We start from the raw sequence: 19,046 nt of genomic DNA, 5'->3' as shown, positions 1-19,046 counted from the left end.
GCCAAAACAACACAATAAGTGAAGGTGAGAGCCATACTAATTCTGGACAGCAGACTCTTGTTTTTCTTTCTCATTCCGTGAAAGTTTGTACTTGCACTATTTATATTTATATACTGTAATTTTTTCATTATAGATTTCATATAATATTTTTCAATTTTTTTTCTAGTTTGGAACCTTCAAATATTTGCTCTACCAGGATATGTGAGTATTTCAAGAGTGAACTTGATCCTAATGGAATTAATTGGAAAAGGGTCTCACAAGAAATAAAAAAATTTTATCTCGGAGAATTCAAGGTATATATTTCACCATTTTAATGAAGAAAAAATTACATCAAAGGTTTGTATACTAATGTTGCTTACTTATAAAATTATTTTAGAAACAATTCTATTGGGATCCTTCCATTGATAGTGAAGTGAAGATACTATGGTGTAAGAAGGCAGCGAGAAGGTACAGTGATTTTATTTCTTGCATAAAAAAAGAAGCAATTCGGCCAAAATATGTTCCGGAACAAACATGGGAAAGTTGGATGAGATTTTGGAAAGATCCCAAGGTTATTGAAAAGTCAAAAATAAATTCAAAAAACCGTTGTGGCGGTCAAAATGTTGTTGCAAAGGGGACTCACACGGGAGGCTCTATTACTATTGGAGAGCATCGCAAGAGACTTGTAAGCATATTTTCGCACACCCTTAATTTACATTATATGCATAATACATAGTAGTAATGAGTTCTAACAGTCCAAAAGTATGTGAATTCCTTCTCTGTTATGCATAATCTTAAACCTTTAGGATGTTAAATTTCTGAAGTTGCATTGCAGGCCACTTTTATTGAGAAAAAAGGGCTGACTGCCTTATTTTCTAAAGTGTGTTTGTAGTTTGTGAGCTCTTTTTAAAACTATCATATATTACACCATATAATTCTTTCATATTTTTACATTTTCATATGTTTTAAAAAAAATTCCTTCATAGGTTGTTTAAAAGGGACGAGATCCAACACCAAGTGAGTTACATTTGCATGTCCACACACATGGTCATGATGGAAAATCTTTTGTTAGTGAACGAGCTCGAAATGTACATGTAAGTCCAATTCTCTATAATTACATTCACTTTATATATCCGTTGGTGAAAACATTGTGTAATCATTTTATTTTTTCAGTTAACGATCTCTCTCGAGATTTTCCCCCACATTTTTAATCAAAGAATAATAGGTATATGTGTTGTGTGTACAACTACTTGTTGTTTGGACATCATAATAGTTGAATTGCTTTAGTGAATCATACAATGTTGTAAGCACAAAAACTTTATGTCCTGCATGAAGAACCCCACTAAAAATCTTGGCAAATGCAAGGAAACATTCATCAGAGTCACTATTTCCGTTGTCATCCATAATTAGTAGTGGAAGGAAGGCTAGGCCTATGTTTGTGCAATTTTTTTTGGTCTAACAGCCAACATATTCTAATTCACAAAAGCAACAGTAGCATTACATCCATATCAGGTCCAGCACGCTTGATTTGGGACACGTTGATTGCAGCACACTTCATTTCTTGAGCCCCATATCTGATAGATAATTGATGTTGTGATTGTCCATAGAAATATTTTTCTTACTTTTCCAGCTGCCTTTCTAGCAATTCTATTCCACCATCCATTTATATCTTGGTGAATTATAGTTACTTGAAGCCACTTCATTGTGTTTGTTAGACATGCTTAAGAGAAAGAACATTTGAAGAATAAATGCTCTATATTCTCGTCTTTGCTTCCACACAGTTCACATTTCATATCAGTGATCAAATCCATTGCCTTCTGTCTTTCTTTGGTTAGTAATCTTTCATGCATAGCTAACCAACATGTGAATTGATGCTTAGGGATATTGTTGTTGTTCCATACCACTCTCTAGAATGGCCATTCCACTCCATGTCCCCTTCTCCACGTATAGCCACTCTTGACAGTGTATTTCCCTGCTCATTTAAGCCACCCATTCTAAACATATCCAGATGCATATGTTCTTGTGCAATTTATTCTTGAGCCACTTTGGCAGGTTTATCAAGCTATTGTGGAAGCTGATGGAGACAAGGGGATGCTTGAGAAAGTTATAAAGTCTTTCAATTTGTCTATACCTCCCCGCGAACTTCAAAAAGAGGATCCTAAATCTGTACTTCAATATGTTATGAGTCGTTGGTTCCATTGTCCGATACCATATTGTCTATTGCTGTCAAACACATGTCTGATCAGATATCTGCTCAGTCTTCCTTATATCTCGGCTACTTCCAAAGCGAGAACTCTTGGATATAAATGGCACAATAAATACATTAAGTTATGCGTTCTCTGTGGGCAAAAAAAATGAGCAACATATATTTTAGAAAGACTTGAATATGCAAATAAAAAGCTATCTAAGCTATCAGCATAAACTTAATTTGGTTTATTGTTATTGTTGTGATTTGGCTTATTGTTATTGTTGTGGTTGTTATTAATGAATTTCACTGATTATTATTGTCTTTTATAGGAAAAGTATCTAGAAATATTACAAAATCAAACACAAACTCAATCTGATGTTGATCAATTGCAAGCATATTATCAAGCCGCAGGAGGGGAAAAGAAAAGGAGGATATATGGTCTTGGAGCGGAAGATAAATCATTTTATGGGACGAATCTTTGTGCCTCAGCTTCTGGAACAAATGTTTCATCCTCAGTACCATGTACGAATGCTCAAACAATAGCAACAGAAAATTTGGATGACTTTATGACACGATTGATTCCTTCACTGACTGCTAAAATGCTTCATGTACTTTTTGAGCATGTACGTGGATTGATTTCTTCAACCTCATCTCTGCCAAACACACATATGACTCCTGTAACTTCTACTCCAGCTAATGTTGATGATGCTCTTGCATCAGTTTCGGATGAAGATTAATGTAGTTCTCCAACCTCTCTTAGTTAGCTTTGTCGGCTAGATATTGTTTTTGTTGCAAATACTTTTAGTTTTTTTGCTTGGAAATTATTGTTAGGATTGTTTTAAACTTGGTTAAGCACTCTATAGTTTGTTATGTATTTTGGATCTTGTAGATTATTAGTTTCTATGAATTCAGTTAATTTTGCAACTTTATAAATTCCTATTTGCAATAATAAAATGTATAAAATGTAACGGCGACGGAGATAGCGACAGATTCGCAACAATATTTTTGTCGCTATAAGAAGACAGAAATATAAAAATTAATGCCGACAGACTTTGCGACGGTTTTGTAACAATATTTTTGTAGCTACAAGAAAGGTAGAAATGTATAAAAAATAATAGCGACGGAATTAATGACAAATTTTCGGTCGTCAATAAGATGACACAATGAAATAAATTATAGAATTAGCGACAAAAATTACAAATATAACGATGTTTTTTTTGGTCGTTACTTTTAACAACAAAAGATATTAGTCGCTAATGCGTTGCTAAGCTTACGACTGATTTGAATTTTTGTCGCTAAATTGTTAGCTACGCGCATAATACGTACAAATGACTTTTTGTCGTTGTTCCATCGCTAAACCAAAATAGCGACGGAATAAGCTATTTAGCGACAGATTTCGTCCGTCGGTAAAAATAGTTTTTTTTGTAGTGTTATGTCTAGTTTGGTGACCTCTTCCTTTGACCTCCACTCTCTCTCCCGTTCTTCATAATGGTCGAGATCAGAACAATTGGCGTAAGGCTCATTGGGGACTCGGATTTGGAAAGTGGCTTTTTGAGATAGAAGTGGAGTAATGAAAGGACTCTGGGTGTTTTGAGGGGTTTGATAGTTTTGAGGGAAGATCTGGGGACTGGTATGCTGATTTTGGTGGTGGAGGGAAGTGTGCGGATGGTTAACATTTTGGTTTTGAGGGAGCGGACAGGCTTGGAGGTTGGCATTTTGAGAAAGGAGTGGCGCTTGGGGGTTGGTACTTTGAGGAGGAGGTGGGGTTTGGTAAGAGGCGAAGGCATAATAGAGATTTTGGGTGGTTAGGTCGATGGTTGAGGGATTTTGAGCAGGATTGAAGGGTGGGTTTTGGGCTTGTTCTGCGTTTAAAGGAGGAAAGTGAAGTGGAGGTCTTCCGTTTGCTAGAGCATTGAAAGCAAAAACCAGATTAGGCAGATTCTGCCTTCTCTAAATTTCGACTCTCATCTCGGTGATCTGTTGCATCAACAGTATAATTAGTTCATTCTAATCAGCAATGACGGGTTGAGCCACAGCAACATTGGTAAGGCCAATCTCTTCATTGTTGTCACCCATTACTGCTTTTCCCTTCTGTGAGTATTCACCGGGGAAGGAATATTTAGAAACCTTAGATCTTGTGAAGTAGGGATGATCAGCCAGATTACCGACACAGAACAATTCTAAGTACCTGTAGAAGAAAACAACTCAAAGGCAAATCTGTTAGTTTTGATTCAGGACAAATAATGCAAAATAGCACATAGAGAGCATGTAAACACATAAAGGCTGCTTCGTTTGAGGACATGTTAACCTACGAGTAACAAGGACTAATTTTTTGAACAAGCGGGAAATTGCTCATTTTATTTTGAGGCTACTAACTCAGAAAGGTTAAATTGCGTTGAGTTAAGGTTTTCTTGCTGCATCTCTTGGCATCTGTTGATGTGAATTCAATGTTTCCTTGTAGAATGAAAGGGGGAAAATAAAATTTTAAAAATATTGGGGTCGAGCCTTGAAAGGCTGCCTACGTATCTCCCAAGGAGAATTCAGGCCCTACGTAGTTCGAATACAAAAGGAAATTCTCATTTTCATTCATTCATTTGGTTGATTACAAGGAAAGTGAAACAAAAACATGCGATAAAGCTCCTAAAACAAAGATTGTGCCTTCAGAAAGGCTTTTTCTTCTGACTCATCAAAGCATTTCGGCTGTCGCACGGCCGATCAGGGGAGAAACTCAGATTGGATCTTTCCCTTGTTGATTAGGGACTCCAGATCATAGCAGAACTCAAGGAACAATCCAACGCTGTGATCTATGGCGCCATGATAAGGGCACGATTTCCAGATTTCAATCCCAACGGGATCAAAAGTTTCATCATCCATTTTGATAGGGGTCAAGACCCTCTTTTGAACCAACTCATAATAGATATCCAATAACGATCTCTTAAAATGCGTGAAAAAGTGGCAGTAGAACACAGTATGCTTTGTGACTGATACACTTGGCTCCGGTTAGTCACAGGTAAGGAGAGTGTTGTCACCACACATATGGGGGACTTTCCCAATCCTGATTAGGTTGCGGATCTTGGCCTTAAGCCCCACACATTCTTCAGGTGTATGCCCATTTCAGTCTGGAGGCAGGCATATGTTTTACGTATATCCCCCGGCTCACCCTCGAAAGTAGTTCCCTTTAGGGGTTTTAGGATGCGTTCAATCTGAAGACGCTCATAAATGAGAGAACATGGGACGACTTTTGCTCCCATAATATATTCCTGTAGAAATGCCTCGAGGGTGATTTTCTCATTCCCTTATTTCCAATGTCCATGGAAAGGACGCCTGTAGATGAATTCTTCCTCATGTTCTTCTTCAACAGCTTCAGGTCCAGTGCCTTCGGGACCACTGATGTTAGCCTCTTGGTTAAAGAAAGAGTACTTTCCACGTAGCTTTTGTAGCCTCATGGTTATATCATTGTTGAAGACATCGTGTTACTTCCGCTTAGCAGTCGTCTCCTCGTTCATGATAGCATATCTTGCCATCTTAGCCTCCAACTCCGCATCTAGCGCTGCACTTTTGGCTAGTTCTATTTCTATTATTCTTTCTCCCATTTCTCGAATCTCTTGCTTGAATCGACGAAGTTTCATCCTTAAATTCTCCTCAGTCGTCTTCACCTCGACATTCTTGCCTTTTTCCATCTTAGCAGCAATTTTACTTTTCCTGAGATGATAGAGTAATGTCTTAGAATTTGGTAGTAGGATTTTATTTCTGGCTGAAGAACTCAAGACTCATGGAATTTTTGTTGGACATTTTGGTAGTGACTTGTATTTGGCATTGTAGAGATTTTTTTCAAAAAATTTGTTGACAAGGAGTGGGCTAAAAATGCCCTCATTCAAAGCAACGTACCACATAAACAGTTGAATCACATAAGTAAACAGACAAATATCGCGTCTGAAACATACATGTGACCCTTTTGTGCCAAGGGTAGGCCTAACGATTTGAAGGATGTATATGTATTTTTAAGCCAATTCATTATCCCCAAAATATTTCATTAATATCATTAAAAAATGTTTGACAAACATAAAATTAGGGAGAAAAGTTCGGAAAGTAGATTACAAAACAAAGAACAAATAAAGCAATCCAACGCAGGGGATGATAACAAACTTTTGCCCTGTCCTGATCCTTCACCAAGTTTGGTCCTCTTGGCAATGTTGACCTCTTCCCACATGACATACTTGTTCGCCCATAAGTGATCTCTTACCAACCGAGCCCCTTTTTTTATGTTTGAACCTCTCGATCAACTGAATCTATTGTTCCATGCTATCATATAGTTCTGACATGCATTGTCTAGCTCTTTGTAGCTCTTGCTTCAACTGAGCTATGACTTCGGCGTCTTCTGAATGTCGGCGTTGATGATCTAACTCATTTTTATCAAACTTCTCTTGGAGTTGATGAAATCGGATTTGATGTTTGGCCACAACATCTGCAATCATATGAGGAACATTTGGGCCGAACTCGATGGTTCTAGAGAGATTCTTCTTTAGCCATTCTTTGTAGTGCCTAGAACATCAAGGCGAAATCTGTTCGGTACTGGTTCACCCAACACCCTTCGTGCCCTCCATAACTAAAGTATTTTTTTAGAAAATGCGAGTTGGTCATCTTCGTAATCTGTCACAAATCTGCTCATGTCTTCAGTTTGGGGAATCTATTGTTTTCCTCCTAGTTGTCTAAGGACTCGAGCTGGAGCATACAGTCGAGTTCCTCTCAATCCGAGAAGTATAAAGAAGGGGGTCTTTTCACTTCAGATCACCATTTGTTTTGTTACTACCAAGCATTCGATCGACCACTGCACATTTTCCTCTCTCAAACCCTCAAGTGTTGGATACCAAAATTCTTGGCATCCAGTCCTGTTGAAGTGATTAAGCTGCATTCACCAATCGTAACTTTCAAGTTTGTTTGGTCGTTCTAAGGGATCTGACTCTCTCAGATTATGAGCTTTGATCAAATGTATCATCATCCACCACTGAAGTATCAGGTTACACCCTTGAAAGAAACGTTTGTCGCTTTTACACCTATCAAATGCTCTATAAATATCAGCAAGAATCATGGGCGCTAAGTTGTAGTACTTGGATGCTGACTTGTAGTCCACTCCGTAAAAGATAGCATGAGTAACCATTATTACACTTGGTTGAACAGTTTAGTTTGGTCCTTGGGAAAATATCATCGTTCCAAGTAAGCATATTGCAAAAGTGAGAGGACGTGTTTCCTTCCATTTTTCCTCCGAAACAAACTCCTTTTTGAATTTTTTGTTGGCTCTTGCACGTCCAAATCGATAAGATACTTTCAAAACAGAATGTTTGATCCCAGAAGCTTGTCCATCCATTCGGCTTTGACGAGTGACAATTTTTCTTTAATTTCGGCAAAATCTCATGTTTTTGGGAAAAAAAGATCAGTATCGAGTTTGAACCTCCTTTTGTTGCACATACCGACACTCTTAGAACTTGTAAGGACTTCTTCAATAGTCAACGTCATTTCCACTTCCCTGAACCAAAATACCATGTTGTCGCTGTTCCAGAATTTTACCATTGTTCCAATCAAGTCGAGTCAAACCACCATTTCCATTAGTGACGGGAGATGACCTATATGTCTCTGAACCTTTTTTGGTCTTTCGCATTCATAAATTTACACCAAACTTGTAGGTAAGGATGGGGTATGGTCACCATTCAAGTCCTTAAGGGGCTCATGTGTTGGATACATCCTACAAGAAAAAGAGAAAAGGTAAGTTAACCCCCACCCCCACTTGATAATTAATTTGTTTAAAATGACATATACATCCTTCAATTAAACACATAAGCAAAATTGTCTTTTATTGACAAAAATGGGTCAAATAGACACAAGGTGGGCTTCTAATGAGCCCAACACCCCTTGGGTGTTGGGTCAACTTAGTTCAAAATGCACTAAATTAGGGATTTAGTTTCGCTCTACGCTAGTTGTAAGAGTGGCCTTTGAAAGACCGGGAACCAAGTGGACAACTTAGGCTGGAACTCACAACAACCATTGGACGCATGACATACCAATAAATTGCCGATCCTTTCGAAAAAGGGTTAAGTATAAAAGTCCGGCTATGATTATGCAGAAACCATCCTTAATATACTATATATACAACAGGAAATGCCATGAATGCAATGACAGTTATATCAATTTAAACACATTAAGCGCAGATAAATAATTTAGCAATTAATAACAATTAGTCAAATAAGTCAAATCTTATGGTTAGAACATAATTAAGTCCCCAGCGGAGTGGTCATTTCTGTTTTACTCGAAAAAATAAAATAAAAATGGACTTGTTTTGAAAAATCGACTAAACTTATGACTGAAGAGAAATCGAATTTCCAAAAGAACAGAGTCGCCACTTAATTTTTTTTAAAAAAATCAAGAAAAAACATAAGGTTTTCAGAAGACTTAAACAGATAAAATTAATTGAAAATAAAAAAGGTTCGAGTTCAATGTACATCCCGAGAAGGTGCTAGACCCTCGGAATGTCCGCTAATTTGCGGTTGACTGGCGATTTGACTAAAATGACTTTCAACTAACTCTTAAAATTTTTAACTAAGTCAAAACAAATTCATTCACTTTTTTTTATTATTTATTTATTTATTTATTTATATTATTATTATTATTATTATTTATTTTACTTTTTTTTAAGGGGGACAACTAAAGGGAAATCTTCTAAAGGGAAAAACTCAAGTGTTGACAAGACTAATGTTAAAAATAAATCTAAGTATAGAATATAAATATAAAAAAAATATTTGAATATGCAAGAGAAATTGACCATCTTTGGAAAATTAATTAAGTTAAACCATAATCCAAATAAGATATTAGTTGATGCAATGACAAATAATAAGAGTAAAGAAGAGAAGTATCAATTTTTTTGGGCCTCTATTACAAATTTGAAGTTGGGTTGGTCAGCACCATTTGGTCCATGTCCTATTGTCTAATATTTGCCAAAAATGATGGGTTTTGGCCCATTTGCTCTCCTTCAATTTTTCTAATTGTTCCATTGGGCTTTGGCCCATTTTCCTGCTACTTGGACCTGCTATAATTTTCTTGGGCCTTTTGGCCCCCTTTTCATTCTCATTTGTCATTTGAATTTTGTATTTTTGCATTGTCCACCTGTATTTCAGCTTTCCCAAACCTGTATACCAGTGTATATAACAGGTATAACAGTCTTTTTTCGGCCTTTTCAAACATCGAAAATTCAACTTCCAGCCCCTGTACTTCCTGTAACCTGTTTGTCAGCTATTTTTGGACTCGATAGGAAATATAGAGTTGAGCTATAAGGCTCAATCCGCGAAATGCAAAGGGAGGGAGCCTCCAAAGACTCGGAAGGAAGCAGTTCATGCATAGAAAAAGAATAAAACATGATGGAAATTACAAATGAAGCATACTTTAAAGTTCTATAATATAACTAAGGCATATAAAAATAGAAATAAGGTGAAAACACATGTGATTGGTTCACTATGTCAACATAATGCAGAGATGACCAAAGGACTGCATAAAATACTTAGAAACTATTTACTTAAGATGAAACGAAACTCACATGATAAAATAAAATACTACAAGATGATGACGAATAAACAGTCAAACTAATAGTGATCAAATGGAGAAGATTTAGGCATAATTACTTAGACAAATATAATAACAAAGAAGTCATTGTCTATCAAGAAATGGAGCAGACCATTATAATTGATGTCATTAAGTTTAAAAAGCAATACAGATTTAAGCAAAGGCATAAATGAAACTATGTATCAATAGGATAAACTTGAGCATTTGGAACATGACAAATCAGTAAACCAAATTAGCAAATACTACTGTTTTGTAGAACTTTCAGACATGAATAAGGGAGGGGTTTTAGCATTTTTCACAACTTCAAATGAAGAAATAAAGCAGGCTCAAGCAACAGGACACCATAGTAAGCTTCAACACAAATTTTGCATACCCAGGCATGCATTCAAAGCTAAAACGAAAATGAGTTAAAACTCAACCTTAAGACTATAATCTTTCTGACATGAGAATCAATCAACAGACCATCAGAAGAGAAGAAAAGAAACAACTCATGCTTAAGGGCACATACAAGAACAAGATATCACTGTATTTCGGAAAAAAAGATTTTTTAACTCAAACCAAATATGATATTTGACTTATTTACCACCTACCAGATTAACTTCGCATGAACAGAGCACGAAAGTAAATTAACATGATTGACACAATCGACTATAGATTCAAAACAACAACTATAAAACACTAAGTGAACTTGAAATATTGATGTGTTGCTTCATTCCTCCAACTTGTGGTGAAAGAAAAAAGAAAGTGACATCTAATACTACACGATACTACAAATTCCCAATGACCAAAAGAAAACTAAGATGAGCAGAACAGTTGACAAACTAAACCAAAGGGTGGCTAGGAACACATAGAAACAGTAAAAAAAAAAGGGATAGAACAGCACAACCAACACAAATAGATATTTCATCAACTTGAACTAACCAGCTTGTCTATATGGAATAACATGGAGCATGCAGCCGACTCCATTAAATAAGAAAAAATAGCGATGTAGTAAGCAACAAATAGATCGCAACATTCGATTCGCAAATAAAAAGGGTAGAAAACAACATATTTATCAAATCATGGAAGTCAAAATCATCTTCTATAGATGATTTGGAGCTTCACTACTGAACCACAGCTTTCATAACTCATCAGTCGAGATGATAACGAAATAAGAATATTCCAACAATGAGAACATGAACTCGGGAAAGGGGGAAACATCAAACTTTCAATGAAAACGAAAATAAACAACAACTATGGACTTTCAAATAAATTCTATCACTGATTAGCAGCCAACAAAGGGTCAAAACCCCCAAATACTAACATGTAAACAACTTCATATTGTCAAGAACAACACATTACGAGCAAGATATGCTTGAAGCGAGATGAGTATTACCTTTAAGGGTGCAGCAATCAGGGACAACAAACTAGCAGCTATGATCCTTCCACCATGAAAGCAAAACCACGAACAAGAAATCCTAGCGGAAGTTCCAAACTCAAACGAATGACTAGCCTTCTTAGAAACTGGAATCGAAGAACTTTCTGTTGTCTCCGACGGGATTTCGTAGTATGTTCTAGCCATTTTGCTTAAGTTACTTTCTATTTTTCAGCTAGAAAGATTCCAACTCTCAATAGTGAATAATAAGTGACCATATATAAAAGGGAAATTAGGGTTCAGAAATGGGGGGAAAGGGATGAAATTCGAACAGGAATTGGGCCCATTTCGAAATTTAAACTCCAAAATTCTTTTCACCATTAAGGAAAAACACCCTTTTCTAAAATTTTCAACCCATTCCGAAAGAGGAAAGGGAGACAGACGGCTGGGATTGATTCGATTGTCCTTGGGAGCGACATGGCCTCATCTCGTGCTGGAGAGGACGAAACAGCAACTGAAATCGCGGAAAAGTTGTACAAGATCACACCAGCCTAAGGAAGAAGACGTTGGGATTTTGCTTTCCGTCTATTTGACATTGTGTTCGACTTCGTGAAGACGTCGTGAATCGAGCAGGCATCGTTTAGTTGCTGCGTTGATGTCATTTTGGATATGGCGTGAATACTCCATCTGCTTCTGTGATGCTGTCGTGAAGACCGCGTTTGGTCTTGACGTTGTAAGCTGATGTTGTTGTGTGTTGTCATTTTGCTGGAAATTGTACGTTGTTTCTGGGTTTCTCTTCGTGAATTGGGAATGGGCTGGGTCAGTGGAAAAAGTGACGGGCTGTTGGGATTAGAGATAATGGAATTGGGCCTGAGTTATGGGTGTTGCTATAAATTAGAAGGGGACTGAGGGAGTGGGCTGGAAATTATTGATAGATTTTGGCTAAAAATTTATATTCAAACAATAGCCTAAATAACCTCAAGGTAAACAAATCGAGTTTAATCAACGAATTTGATCAAAATTTAAACAAGACGAATTAATACAAATTAATTAAAGAGCTTCTTACTCTTAACGAAATAAAATAATTAACTTAATTATAAACTAATGATTCAAAATTATAACTATAATTTAAACTAAACTAATTTAATAAAATACTTACTAAAATTAAAATCTTTTTGAGATGATTTTCGAAATGTTTATAAAATATACTAATTCAATACAAAATTATATAATACATATATATTACTTAAAATTTATAAAAATGATAAAATTAATTAAAAGTAACTTGAAAAATATTTTGAACTTTATAAAAACTAAATATTTCAAATCGTTTGGAATTTAAGAAGCTCGATAATCAATTATTATCGGGGAGGGTCAAAATTGGGTGTCAACAATAGTATATATATTTTCATAATAGTTCTATTCATACTCCACCTTTTTTATAAGATTTATCATTTAAATTGTCGAAGTGTGACATTACATAACGATAGAGAACAATACAATACAATACATTATGAAGCAATACATAAAAATTGTAGATCTAATAAAGGAATACAAACTATAGCAATTGGTATGCCATTAGGGTAGCATAACAAGAACAAAAAGTTATTAGTTACATTGACAAGTTAAAATATAAGGTAAACTGAACATAAATCTACTTGCAATTTTTTTAGTCTACTTGCAATCTAATCATAGAAAGTTTACTTCTACAAAACTAATTACAAAATTGACAATCTAATCATAGAAAGCTCACTTCTGCAAAACTAATTACAGAATTGACAGATGATGTTGAGCAATCTATCAATTCCTTAGCCAGTTGAAATAAATATTTGGATGCACAATTGCTCGGCCACAGCCCACACTGTTCTCTTTGATATGATAACATTTGCATTCTTTAACAGAAATTCTAAAGGTTTAAAAAACTAGTCCAAAACCTGATAATTCTTCTGTGATATTAATTCTACCTTTATTCATTTTGTGTAATGCAAAAAATACAACGTAAAATAAGTTATAAAGAGAATAATATTTTCGTTTCAAAACAAACAAAGAATTTCTATAGAATGTGATGTAATGGCCTTTAATGCCATTAACATTCATAATGTTTTATCAATATTAACTTTTTTTTCCTCCTTTCTTAGCTTATTCTTAGAATGTTTTTTGGGCAATTGTTGGCCTGTATTTCGTCATGATGCTTAGTATCTGGTTCGTGGATAATTTTTTATCCACCACACACCATGTGCTTAGCATCTGGTGCGTGGTCAATATTTATTTTTTTTGGGCCCCAACATTAGGTGAGATAGGTCTTGCTCTGATACCATGTTAAATTAGGTCTTGGGCCTAACTTACACTACAAAAGTTAGCTCAATTGTATAAAGCGAGAGAGAGAGATTTGATATACATACATTTTATTTCGATTCAATTGTATACAAATTCAAATTTTATGCAGATATACAAACACATAAAATTGAATTGAGAGGCTGCTAGTGATTTAAACAAACGAGAGATTGTTAGCGATTTTATACAAATCTGATGCCCCAGTGATTTATACAATTTGATGCTCCATAGCAAACATTACAATTTGCTATGGAACGCAATTATGCAAACTATAGCTATAACATACAAATATGATTTTTATGTTTGCTAAATGTGAAAGTTGCTCATCTTTCAATTCCTTAGCCAGTTGAAATAAATATTTGGATGCACAATAGCTCAGCCACAGCCCGCACTGTTCTCTTTGATATGATAATATTTGCATTCTTTAACAGAAATTCTAAAAGTTAAAAAAGCTTGTCCAAAACCTGATGATTCTTCTGTGATATTAATTCTACATTTATTCATTTTGTGTAATGCAAAAAACACAATGTAAAATAAGTTATAAAGAGAATGGTTTTTAATGTCATTAACATTCATAATGCTTTATCAAAATTAACTCTTTTTCCTCCTTCTTTCTCAGCTTATTCGTAGAATATTTTTTGGGTAATTGTTGGCCTGTATTTCGTCCTGATGCTTAGCATCTAGTGCGTGGGTAATTTTTGACCCACCACACACCCCGTGCTTAGCATTTGGTGCGTGGATAAATTTATTTTTTTGGGCCCCAACATTATGTGAGATAGGTTCAGCTCTGATACCATGTTAAATTAGGTCTTGGGTCTAACTTACACTCCAAAATCTAGCTCAAAAGCAGAAGGATTATCCAACCCTTATAAAGAGTCCGTCTATCTCATTAACCATCAATGTGAGACTTTTTGCTTTAACAAAGCTTTTGTTTACTGTAAATATATTCACATTGAGATTTCCTTTGCAACTCTGTTTTTTCTTGATTTTACTAAGATGAGCACATATGGAAGCCACATTTTAATTGTATTTCTATTGCTTTGTCATACAGTATGAAGGTCTACGATTCTGAAAAGTTATGCGGCAAAATAGCTCTCTCGATAAATGTAGCATCCAATTTCCCTGCGATTGGAAATTGCGCGTCTACATGAGTTACAAGAAACAGTAATAACCAAAATATTGAATCTTCATACTTGAAAAAAAAAACTAAATGGAAAAATGAGAAGCATCACGCTATCTTGTGTAACTTAACTAATTCGTTCGAACAATTTGTCTAGCCCAGAAACACAAGTTGTCAAGGTTATCCTCTCACTGAGATTAAAGCACATTAGCTCCATTGGTAACAATTTGTTTATTCTTTTCTATATAGTTGAAAGTATACTTGTTGAGTATGGGAACTCATTATGCCTGTAAGGAATGAATTATTTGTTTTATTTCTTCAATTAGGTACTCTTTCAAAAGTTTAAAGTTGAAGCGAGTAAGATTTGCGTAGACTCTACTATACTCTGTAGTAGTAGTAGTTGTTGTAATGACAATAAACCAAATAATTCTAATCAATGAAACATGTGGAGTGAGGGAAACTTTGAAACTGTGTCCTTTTCTGCCAGACTAACTAGTGTTATGGAAATTTAACTTACTTTGGGGTCGTTTGACAGAGTGCATTAGAAAAAAAAAATAATGCATGCATTAACTTTATGTATTGTTAAATATCTTACTTGGTATATATTTTAAAATTATGTATGAGCTCTATTTGGTATTAAGGTGTGTATAACAAATACATAAAAATCTATAGTATTAGTAATACAAAGGATTCTAATGCATATGTCATTAGAATGATTAAAGACATAATTGTCCCTCAAAACCTTTTTGACATTCTTTCCATCATATTTGTGAATGGTATTTTGTATGCAAATAATTATTTTTTAAAAATTATATAATATATTTTATTTTTAATGCACCACACACGGCATAAATAAATGATTTCAATATAGCAAATAAAAACATAACTAATGTTAACATTACTAATACGCCCAAAACATTCTTTATATCATGTTGACTAAAATTCAAAAATGTCTGCACTATATCTTAGTCATATGTATAATTTCTTGACTTTATGTGATAAGAGCTAGCTGTGTATGTAGCTTCCAACTGTTGTAATGAAATAACCTTAATTGGATAGGGTCATTATTCAGTTTATATGGTCAATATTAATGTTTAATTTTTCTCATTCTTGCTTTCATTTTCTTACTAATTTGTTACTGAAGTTTCTCTGGCTCTTCTAAATTTTTGATTAGGTGTTCACTGAATTGTTGACTTGGTCATTGGAGGTTGGGCCGGAGCTATAGCATTAAAAAAGATCAACGTTCACAGCAAATATAATTTATATTTATTTGTTATAATTATAGTTTGCATAATTGCGCTCCATAGCAAATTTTATGTTTGTTATGGAGCTTTTGATTTGTATAATTCGCTACAAACATCCAATTTTATACAAATTGTTCAGTTTTGTGTAAATTCCTTTATACATTGTAATTTGTATAATAAGATCTGTATTTGTATAATTATAAGTGTATAAGACGAAAATATATGTATTTATATTTGTATATACACTTTTCTCTCGCTTTATACAAACACAAATGCATTTTATACATTTTATACTGAAATGTATAAAATGGCTAATTGTATACCGAAAATGGCTAATTGTATACCAAATCAGATGGCAAAAAAAGGGGATATTTTCTGCGAATTACAATTAAAATAAACTATGGCTATAGCATTTAATTTGAATTAATAGTTTGTTATTTCATACAATTTTCCCATTAAAAAATTACGTTGTATATACATGTCAAATTCAACATTTTAAGGATATATATTTAAAGTTCGATACCGTTGAAAAAAAGTTATGCCTTTGATATAGTGGTAATGAATATCCATTCGAATCAAGATTTTGAATTTGAACCTGACTCCGCCACTGATCGAAGGCCATTTTTTAAAATTCTTCCGTGGATTAGGATAGAGGTGATTTTTAGTACATTTACATGAACAATAATTTTATTTAAGTAATATATATATATATATATATCGTTAGACTAAATATTTATATAACATATTTCATTTTTAAGTAAACAAATTCCATATCTTTCCGATAATCTAATAAGTTTACAAAATTATTTACACTAACAATATATAAAACATAAACTCAAAAATAAGATATACAAGACTACCAACTTTTGAGTACTACAAAAGAATATTTTTCCTTAAAATTTTGGATAATATTAAATAAAATTAAGAAAAATGTACCAAGTTTTTTTTTTATGATAACTAATTAGAACATCCACTAGTCAAACCAGAGAGTAACATCAGAGCAAGTTCTTCTTCAAACATAGTAAACCTCAGTCCTTCATCTTTAACTTTCCGGTGAACGTCCATCATATTTTCCGGTATAATCACGCTCCGGCAAAGTGGACACGTGGCTTGTCCCTTCCCGTGCATCAACCACTTATCCAAGCAATTTTCATGGAAAATATGACGGCAGTTTACAATTTTCCTCCCTTTATCTCCGTGCTCGAAATCTGATAAACAAATCGAGCAATCAAGCGATTCAGTAGCAACAAATCCAAGTAATTTCCGCTTTTTGTAGACGAATTTAGTGCTCTTTTCGTTTATAATTTTCCTGCAATTGTGTTTTTCTCGTTTTTGTAGGAATACACTGATCGAAACAAAAAACACAAGGATTAGGAATTTTAATGCTTGAGGAAGCCATGAAACGAAGAAAATATTGATACGTTGATTGAAATATGAGAAGAATGTAGTGAATGCAGACATTTTTTACTTTTATTTTTTGGCTTTGCTTGAAAGAAGAGAAAACAGAGCTCTATTTATAGTTTATAGTTGTGAAACTGTATAATGGCGCTAATGGTTTTAGAAAACACATTTTAATAATGTATCAAATTAATAATTAGTGAGTACTATGAAAGAGAGTATTAGTACATTTTTTTAATTTATACGGACCAAAACTCCAATGAAGTTTCCTTTTTCGAAACACGTTTATTTATTTTTCAAATTATTTAATATCATTGTTTGAAATTTTAACATGTCAATAACTTAGTAGTTGTATGGAATACCTAAAGAGGTATGGAAAAAATAAGATTAAAACACGTGAATGGAATTTAAGAATCAATTTTCTTGTAGACTAAAATTACTTGTTTCGATTATAATCTTTACTAAAAATAGACAATCTATAATAGTTATCATTTTAAAAAATTAAGATATAATTGAATGCATATTTTCTCATTTTATCCTTGATATTAATTATTTTTGGAAGTAACAAATATTGACTAATTAGCATAGAAGATATATACTGTAATTATATCCTTTTTCATTGTTATTGCATGAAATTAGGACCAACGGTGGCGATCAAATCCAAAGGAAACACTTGATAGAGTTGGTAATTAATTGAAGGAAAACTTGATAGAGTTGGTAATTAATTAAATTACGGATGGTGGTACATTTTTTTAATATAATTTTTTAGTGTCTTTAAACAACTACTAGAACTTTGCATACTAAGTAGGCGTTTGGCCATGCGATACCATATCACGATATGGTATCGTGAGATGGAATCAGCGTTTGGATATGCGATTTTACACTGATTCCATCTCATGATTTCATATCATGAGAGGTGATACCATATTCTCCAAAAACCATGATATAGAATTATATGGTGATTCCATATCATGATTTGAGATATTTTAATACAATAATTGATCCATGAATTTATATTTTGTTAAAACAACCCCACATTTATATCTACTAACCATTTGTTTCATATGTATATAAAATTTATAATCACATCATTGCTTTTTAAAATTTATTATTTTCACCGACATAAAATTTATTATTCTCACCAACATATAGTCACTTTAACTCACACCTCACGATTATGAAACTTTTCAACATTCACTTGAAACAATTAACCGGCATGTTAAAATAGTTGCTGAGACAATTAGCAAGATGACACCAACATTTATACAACCAAAAAATATGACTGGTGTACATTCCAAAATTCGACATAATACTCGATTTTGGCCTTGGTTTAAGGTAAAATTTCAATCACATTAATAAATTTATTTTATGGCCTTAATAAGTGAACATTTATATTTTATGTGTAAGTTATTAGTATTTAGTTACATATTTCCTATCAACTTTGTTTTAAGAGATAATATTTATTTTATGACTTTGCATTGTCTTGGAAGCACTATTTTTATTACTCTTACAAACATTATTTTTATGAAGTGCATTCTATAATGCTTCCAATTTATTTTATGTTCACTAAACTAATATTGATGTATTTTTTATTTGGTAGGATTGTGTTGGTGCGATTGATGGAACATATATAGAAGGGGAGGTTCCTAAAGCGGTGCAACAAGCATATCGTAATCGCAAAGGAAGAACATCACAAAATGTCTTATGTGCTTGTGATTTTGATATGCGATTTACCTTTGTTGTTGCTGGTTGGAAAGGTGGGCATGATAGTAAAGTACTTGAGAATGCACTTGTTGAACCAATCTCACAATTTCCATTTCC

At 33.9% G+C, this 19,046-nt stretch overlaps 1 protein-coding gene across 1 annotated transcript in view; it reads right to left on the bottom strand.

Annotated features, from left to right (window-relative positions):
- LOC125854901 (uncharacterized) overlaps positions 1–17,301 on the bottom strand; it is a 47,231-nt gene extending 29,930 nt beyond the window's left edge. Inside the window, exon 1 of the mRNA XM_049534501.1 lies at positions 16,855–17,301. Coding sequence (XP_049390458.1) covers positions 16,855–17,288 — 434 coding nt within the window. The 5' untranslated portion in view covers positions 17,289–17,301. The remainder of the gene's footprint in view (positions 1–16,854) is intronic.
- Between the last annotated feature and the right edge of the window lie 1,745 nt (positions 17,302–19,046).

The sequence above is a fragment of the Solanum stenotomum genome, chromosome 2, assembly GCF_019186545.1.
Source record: "Solanum stenotomum isolate F172 chromosome 2, ASM1918654v1, whole genome shotgun sequence".
In the NCBI taxonomy this organism is placed as follows: domain Eukaryota; kingdom Viridiplantae; phylum Streptophyta; class Magnoliopsida; order Solanales; family Solanaceae; genus Solanum; species Solanum stenotomum.
The sequence above is the reverse complement of the archived record's forward strand: the minus strand, read 5'-3'. Positions and strand labels throughout refer to the sequence as shown.